General features: G+C 31.0%; 1 protein-coding gene across 1 annotated transcript; it reads left to right on the top strand.

Moving 5' to 3' along the window:
• Positions 1 to 5,441: 5,441 nt before the first annotated feature.
• Positions 5,442 to 7,917, top strand: ORC6 (origin recognition complex protein 6). Its single transcript, XM_079068019.1, has 10 exons — positions 5,442 to 5,722; positions 5,829 to 5,875; positions 5,978 to 6,082; positions 6,163 to 6,243; positions 6,344 to 6,455; positions 6,526 to 6,588; positions 6,671 to 6,758; positions 6,872 to 6,942; positions 7,505 to 7,601; positions 7,692 to 7,917. The coding sequence occupies exons 1-10, from the start codon at positions 5,603 to 5,605 to the stop codon at positions 7,766 to 7,768; spliced, it is 861 nt and encodes a 286-aa protein (XP_078924145.1). The 5' UTR covers positions 5,442 to 5,602; the 3' UTR covers positions 7,769 to 7,917.
• The last annotated feature ends 488 nt before the right edge of the window (positions 7,918 to 8,405 follow it).

Here is an 8,405-nt window from a genome sequence, read left to right as displayed (position 1 = left end):
AAACCACAACGATCAGATGGGATCAACAAAAAGCTGGCTTCTCCTCAAATCACAACATCAAACAATCTCCGCTCCAATCTGTAACTCTCTTTCTATTATCTTTTCTTATGTCGTAATTTATGTCCTAAAGCCCTGATTTTTTCTAAATCGTTAGTCAGACAAGGCTTATTCTTCTTCCAAATGTTAATTTTGTGTAAATCGCCCTTTTGGGTGTTGATGAGTTGTTGCTTAAGTTTATTACTAAGTTTTATAGGTTGGTACTTTTTAAATCGCATGTGGTCGCTCTCCGACATCACAACCCACCTCCGCCTCTGTCATAGCTCGCCATCAGGTGCCCCCCCCCTCTCTCTAACTCTGTGTATGTGTATGAACCCATATGCTAATCATTCGTCCCTTGGTTGCAGACTGGAGTTATTGGCTAGTCAGTTCTGAAAATCCCAAAACCTTTGTGAGATGCTATTGAGATGAGAGAATCTCTTTCTAAATGCAACAACATCCATGTGTACCGTTATAGTTGTCTAAACCTAGCAAGAGATGTTTCTGGGGAGAGTTCAGATCTGATATAAAAAACATGGTGGTTTCTTTATCGAATGGTATAACAGAGAGGTTCAATTTATGCTTTACTCATGACTTTGTAAGTTACTAAAGTATACTTCATATATTATGACAAAAGTGGGGTTATTAGAGATTTTTCAGTTTTGGATTTAACCCTCTTGCTTATGCTTGGTTTTTATTGTTAAGCAGATCTGTCAGCCTTGAGTGCGTACCTAGATATTCGTTGATTTTTAGTATTCATCTAAGTTGTAAAATCCTTGCTGCTACCATCGACCTAATCACTTATATACATGTAATAAGGTATATAGAGCTTGTAGGTGCAAGTTTATTGGCTCTTATGTGAAAAAGGAATTGACAGATGTTTTGGGTTTTTTTTTTATTTCAGATCTAACTATGGCTACCCCTCTCTCTCATACACACATAAATGGATATAATCAGGTAGGCTTTACCATTCTGTTCTTTCCAAACAAACCAATTATTACAAAGAAAATTTGATTTTGGAAGACTGATTAAATGAAAAGGTTCATTGTTTCTTTTTGCTAATAATTTAAAGAACTTGCGATTTATTGATGTCTTAATGGGTTTACCAAAGTTGCTTGGTAATTATTGATTTCTTTTGTGCTAAATCTTCAAGCTCATATATCATACAATGGGGGTTTTATTATATTGGATGGTGATTGAAATAAGTAGATGCTACTCTTTGAAGTTTTATGGTGCTGCTTATGGTTCTTTTTTGCTGACATGGAGGTTTTATTATCCAGTTGTCCTTTGAATTTATTGATTTGTTATCATATTTGTTTGGTAATGTATAGTGATTAGGTTGTCATAAATGTTGTTGCACTCTCTATCTATTCGATAAAATGTCTCAAAGAGTGTTTAATTGTCATTCTTAACTTTAATTAGCTCAAGTTATCATCTGAAATGGACTAATCTATGTAATATGTCTAGTAAAACACGTTCACTCAACAAAATTACCAATCTTTACAAACTCAGCTAAATTATGAAGTTTACAAGTGTGTAAATTTGAAAAATTTATGGATCTTATGCAAGTATGTAAATTTGATTACTTATCGAGGGGTTTATATTGGCATCACCGAACATGGAATCCTTAACTGCTGGAATTATTTAACTTCTGAAATATACATCAATTTATTGAATAAGACAGTCTATGAAAATCAACAATAAAGTTTCTGAAGGATTGGCATTTATCCTTTGTGATGGTAGATGCTAACTAATCATGTAACTTTGTCTGCTCAACTTTTCATTGTAGTTGTACCTGATGAATTGTAATCTCAAACTTCCAATATTTTCTTATTTGAGGTAAATTAAATAGTAATCTTTATTTGATTTAAATTTCACAGGTTGGCGTCTCCCTTTACATTTTTTGAAGAAAGAGATTTCAACATAATGGAATTGCTGAGTTATCATTGACAATATTTGGTGATTTGGCAATGCAAATTGAGGGATAAGTTACCTTGGGAGAGTTAGGGTGTCACTTGAACTGTATTTGTAAAAAAATTATATGGGTGTGGGCTAGCTATTAAGGTTTTGTCGTACATGCTGGTGTTGGTATTCATTTTTCTCAAGTAATCATTCAATAAGAGATTTATTGCACTTTAGAGTCCCATTTCTATGGTGATGTTGTTGTATAGACTTTCTAGAAGTGATGCAGTTTGCATATCAAAGAAGATTTGTTTGATTTGGAAAATATATGGTTCAAAGTCTTATGTAATTTATCTCTTTGGGTTGTAAAATAGCAAAAGTTTACATACAAGTCCTGAAATATGCAAAAAGCATGGGGTTTAATGCATAAATATGATGTCGATGCATGAAATAGATATCCTAAAAGATGCATAAAATACATCTAACAATTGATGCAATATTTTTAACCTAATCATAAATCTATCATCAAAACTTCATCCTAAACCTAAAATCATCCATAAAACATGGAGTTTTATTAAAGTCAAGACGGAGAACAAAAAAATTGGGTGTAGATAAGCTTTGCATAGATTCAAGCTTTATTTAGAATTAATCACTGATGATAATTCTCGACACAATCCGCTACACGACACGAAGATAAAAGGGTTAGAGTTGACTTTTTCTGACTCGCCAACCAACTAACTCATTTATTATACGAGTCTTGTTTGTGTTTGCAAATAATTTCGCAAGTTGACTCGTGAACCAATTTATTTTATTAGATTAAAAATATTAAGAATATACTTATTCAAATTGTTTCAAATGAAGGAGATCGAGGAGAGTTGGGGGGTTTAAGCCCACGGTTTTTCAACTTGATAATATTGGTCCCTGAATTTTTAGTTTTTCTCATTTGACCCCAAACTTATCAATAGCTTTTATGTTACTACTCCAATCATGCACACACAATAACTTGACGTTATTAGTCTTATTGATGTTAAACAGGTTAAATAAAAGACAAACATGTGTTGCTCTTCGTTAGACAAACCAACACATAAAACCCTTAACTATGACTTCACAACATCTTATAATTAATTAAAATATTAGATTTGTTTTTAATCATTAATTTTTTTGTTTAAATGTTATTTATTACAAAATTCACTTTTAGGGTAAAATTTATAGGTCCAAAATACAGGTGCCACAAATATCAATGATACAATTATCATACTTTTAGGAAAAAAGTAGAGAGTAAGCCCAACACCGTAATATGATTTCAACAATATAAACTAAATTATAACCCGTGAGAATCATGGTTACAAAATTAAATGTAATTTGATGGCTAAAAGTCATAATTATTAATCAACTATTTTTAATAAATTATTAAGTAACAAAATTGTTTGATTATTATGTAATTTTATCTTGATTGATTCAAATAAATATGTGAAATCTTTTTTTAAGATACATAAAACATTATTTATGTGTAAATTAATGAAAAAAATGATGATATTATATAATGAAATATAAAATTGATTATATAAAAAATACCAAAATCAATGGTGAAAATGTGATAAATTCATTTTAATTAAAGCATACAGGACCATCAAAGCAAACAAAAAATAAGAAAAAAAATAAACGATAACAACAGATGAAACCAAAAAATTACATTCAACCATAAACATTTATAACATCATTTCCAGACAAAACACCTCGTATCTTCTAGACAACAACATTTTTTCATCTTGCAGACTCAATCCCACAATAGTAAAAAGAGAAACTATATGCTAACATATAAGACAATGGGTAATCCTATCTATCACCAATTGATTTTAGAAAATATAACCTTATTGTTCTTCTATATTGAGCATGGTTGTGCTAGTAACAATTCTAACAAGTGGGTTATGAGCTACGATCGTAACTCAGATGATGTGGTCTGCGCAGGTGACGCAATCCCAGCCCAACGAAGTTGATCTTGAAGCCTTGTATCGAAAGTCTTCCTGATGGCCCAGGTCAGGTGAGCGTGTCTCGAGAGTATTGACGATATGAAAAAGGATTAGATTAGATGAACAATTGTTGAATGGGAGACCAAGGAGGAACTTGGGTTTGAGGGGAGGATTGTTTGTGTGCAAACTCAATCTCACATCGATAAAAAAGCAACTATATGCTAGCATACAAGGCAATGTGTAATCTATTCTATCACCAATTGGTTTTAGAAAATGGAACCATATTTTTCTTCTATGTTGCACATGTTTGGACCTGTAGCGATCCTAACACGATGATCTTTCAAACTTAATAAAAAATGAATAATGTGTTATACAACTGACACCTAGATCATCATAACTATTACATAATGCCATGTATTCATGGTATTCACAAGTGCTCGAGAATGAGAGACATCGAGGAAATGTCTAATTTACCCTTGCATGGGAGGTATGCGATGGACTTTAAGGGCTGAAATTTGATGATGCGAGCTGCATTAATCGAATCTTCAACAAACTGAGTACTTAAGGACCGAATTATTACAAAAAGAAGTTGGACTGAAACCGTAATATTTTATCAACCACATGGATCACTTTTATAATTTGTTCTCATTAAATTAAAAAACTCGTTGGCCTACAATATCCAACATTAGAAAAACATAAATTAACTAATACATTGAATTATTGAATATTAATACATTGTGTTAAACCAAACGTTAAATAAGCCCCATTAGCTTAAAATAAATTGATATATTATTATATTTTAGTGTCAGCTGTTTTTATGCTAAAGTCAAGTGCATACACCATACAAAATACACATCCGATTATTGTTTATTTGGTTTGTCAATTTGTTGGCATGTATAATAGTAGAAAGTAATTATATAGTTGGTTTCATTTTGCCTATTTACGATTTTACAGTAATTACAATGAGAAATTATAAATCCCCAACCTCGATGGATATCTAGTTGGCAACAATATAAAAAACCCGAAACCATAACAAGGACCATCTCAACCGATTTCAAACCTTGGAAACCGAACGAGTCCAATCACATCTGTTCTAATTCCGAAATTGTTAGTTTTGGAACGGGTTTCAATTTCAAAGACTAGTATCCAATCCCAATGTACTCCTCTAGTTGAAACCATATGAAATAAGATAAGTAGAAAATTAAATTATTAAAGGACCACATTCATTATATATTTGCTTTTACTCCTCTAGTTGAAACCATATGAAATAAGATAAGTAGAAAATTAAAATATTAAAGGACCACATACATTATATATTTGCTTTTGGGCCAACCTAATAATGTTGTACTTTCCAAAGTTATTTTATCAATGTTTGGGGGGCTAATTGGCAATTAACTTACACACTTTTGGCGCTAAAAATCAAATAAGAGGATGTTAATACTTTTAACATTATAATTAGTTAATTACAGCCTGCCAATGAAAAATATAAAACTGAAAAAAAAAAAAAAAAAAAGCAAGGAAAGAAAAATGGCGTCTACTGGTTTTTTCGGAATGGCGGCAAACGAAAACTAGAAACACACCAGATTCAATATTCCCGCCATGGTAGCTCGTCGATATCATCTTCCGCCATTCACCACAACAATTACAGAAAGCCAAATACTGATTGTTTCCCTTTCCCCCCTCGCTCTCTTGAAATGGATTTGTCCGATATGGCAAGGAAGTTAGGGCTTAAGGAATCGAAGCAAGTCGTCCGTAAAGCCGCTGAGCTCCGTCGCATCTCCGATCTTCAATTCGACTCATCCAATGCCGGAATCGTAAGTAGTTAGCTTCTTTTACGATGTTTCTTCATTTACTGTTGTCTTGTATTAGTAGATTTGCCATGCCTAATTTTCCACAATGTTTCATTTGGTAAAAATGTAGGGAGAAACTTGCAAAGCTCTCATCTGCCTCGAGATTGCTGCTAACATGTATGTGCGAATTCGAGAATGACGTATTCATTTCTAGGTCGTTAATTTCTTTCGTTCTAATTTTTGATGATGAATCTGATTGTTTATCCCTAATAACTGTAGGAAGCAAGTTCTATTTGATCGTCAAAACGCAATAAAGTTGAGTGGGATGTCGGAGAAGGCTTACATTAGATCTTTCAATGTGATGCAGAACGGGATTGGCGTCATGTATGTTATTCATCTTACTTTTTATTCCATTGACATACATCAGATCAAACATCGAATAATCATTTTGCGATGAATTGTAGGAATCGGCTTGATATTAGGGAATTAGCTATCCAGTTTGGATGTGTTAGGCTCATCCCTCTTGTTAAAAAAGGACTATCACTGTAAGTTCATATCCACCATTAACAAATAACAACCATTTTACATTGCTCATAAATCATAACACATATCAATCTCCCACGTCTAAATCCGATTCCATAACAGATACAGAGATCGATTCATGTCATCATTACCTGCTTGGAGACGAGCTACCACTGATTGTTCAAAGCCTGTGTTCACAGCTGCAGGGTTTTACTTGTGTGCTAAAAAAAACAAGGTACGTCTTAATGAATAATGATTTAAGCGTTTATTTCATCATTTTGATACTAATTTGGTTACTTTTACAGCTCAAAGTCGATAAAACTAAGTTGATTGAACTTTCTGGATCATCTGAAGATGAATTTTCAAGTGTAAGAATCATTTATAATGTCTACACATACATATATCAATAATCAATCTTTGTATGAAATCTTAATGTTGGAATCAATTCAGGTATGTACATCAATGAAAGACCTTTGTCATGATGTCTTTGGAGTTGCACAAGAAAAGAAAGATCCAAAGTCTGTGAAAGGGAACAGAGGTAAAAATTAAAATCTCATTTACAACAACTTTTTATTACTTCTATTTAAGAATTCAAGCAAATTAATTTGTGTACATTTGTTTATAATCATTGCTTGATTTTGCAATTTGCAGATTTGTTGGATGTTTTACCTGAAAAAAGGCAAACTGGGGATGGTGGTTATTCATCTGATGAAGGCGAAGATGTATATAACCTTTTTAATTTATCCTAAATACATATTTACAAATTATAATGCAATAATCAAAGGGAATTGAATTGGGTAATTATAATGGGACTTAAAAAATAATGTTTGTTTACAAAAAAACAGTTCAGTACTTAGTTAAATTATGTATTTATTGTTTTCCAAAAACAACTAAACAAAGTTTTTATTATAAATATATTTTAGATCTATTGGTGTTTAATTCTATATATCTGTTTTTGCAAGCAATTTCTTTTTTGAAAGTGTTAGGTTAACTTTTTTGGACTATTTAAAATTCATATATATCATAATACTCAAACTGCATGAAATATTATTTATATGTAATTTATTTAGCAACGTATCTTTATTTGATCAAAATATGTTTTTAAATAATAGTAACATTTTTCTTTTTCTTTATATTTTCGTTTTATTCTTTTGATTCAATCAAATATGACAATATCAAACAAACTTTAATAAAACTCATAAAAAATTATACAAATTATATTTTATATAGTATCCAATAATTGTTTCTAAATAAATTTAATTTATTTTTTGGAATGTGTTGCAGCTTTCAGCCTATAAGAAACGTAAACGTCAGGACAACCACAAATATGAGGAATGGAAATCAACCGTAGTAGAATCCAATAAACAAAACAAAGAAAAAGGTAATAATATTTTTTTTTCAATCTTTTTATTCATTTTCACCAACAAATTTAAATAAAAATAATTTTGATGGATTATTTTTTAATTTTTAGTTGGTGTCAAACGAACAAAACAAGCACAGCTTAACTTTTTGAAGAGAGATCAAGGAACTGAAGTTGGAGCTACATGAAAAAACAATGAGCTAATATTAACTCATTTGTTGTTTTTGAGATATTGGGAACACTTTTTTTTGGGGGTTAATGAAGAAATTAATTTAGTGTTGACTAAATGTATAGTGTCTTAAGTCTTTTTGGAAATATATTGAAGAAATTTTGATCACTTGTTTATCTCATTGATCTTTTGTGTTATTTTGAAAAAGGGATATTTCAAATTATAATATCAAGCATAGGAAATACTACATCAACCAACATTTCGGATATTTTCTTTAAATATTAAAGTAATGAAGTTTTGTAAAGTAGATAAAAGGGATATATACATTAAAGTCCCAATAAAGTCCTAAACTTTATTTTTTTGACAGTAAAGTCCAAATCACCGGCAATTTTTGACACTTTTATCATTTTTTTCCGGTTAGCCGGTAATTAGGACTTTTTTGTCAAAAAAATAAAGTTAAAGACTTTTCTTGTCAAATCGTCAATTAGGACTTTACTGTCAAAAAAAATAAAGTTTAGGACTTTCTTGTCAAATTGTTGATAATATTGGGATTTTAGTGTATATATCATTTTTTTTGTTAGAAATTTAGTGGTATGATACTCTTTAAGCATAAGAGTTATTGAAACATTTTCTAGTCAGCTAGATCCTATTGAAAT

This window comes from Lactuca virosa, chromosome 8 (assembly GCF_052849685.1).
Source record: "Lactuca virosa cultivar CGN04683 chromosome 8, Lactuca_virosa_CGN04683_v6, whole genome shotgun sequence".
In the NCBI taxonomy this organism is placed as follows: Eukaryota; Viridiplantae; Streptophyta; class Magnoliopsida; order Asterales; family Asteraceae; genus Lactuca; species Lactuca virosa.
This window is presented reverse-complemented; position numbering and strand designations above follow the sequence as displayed.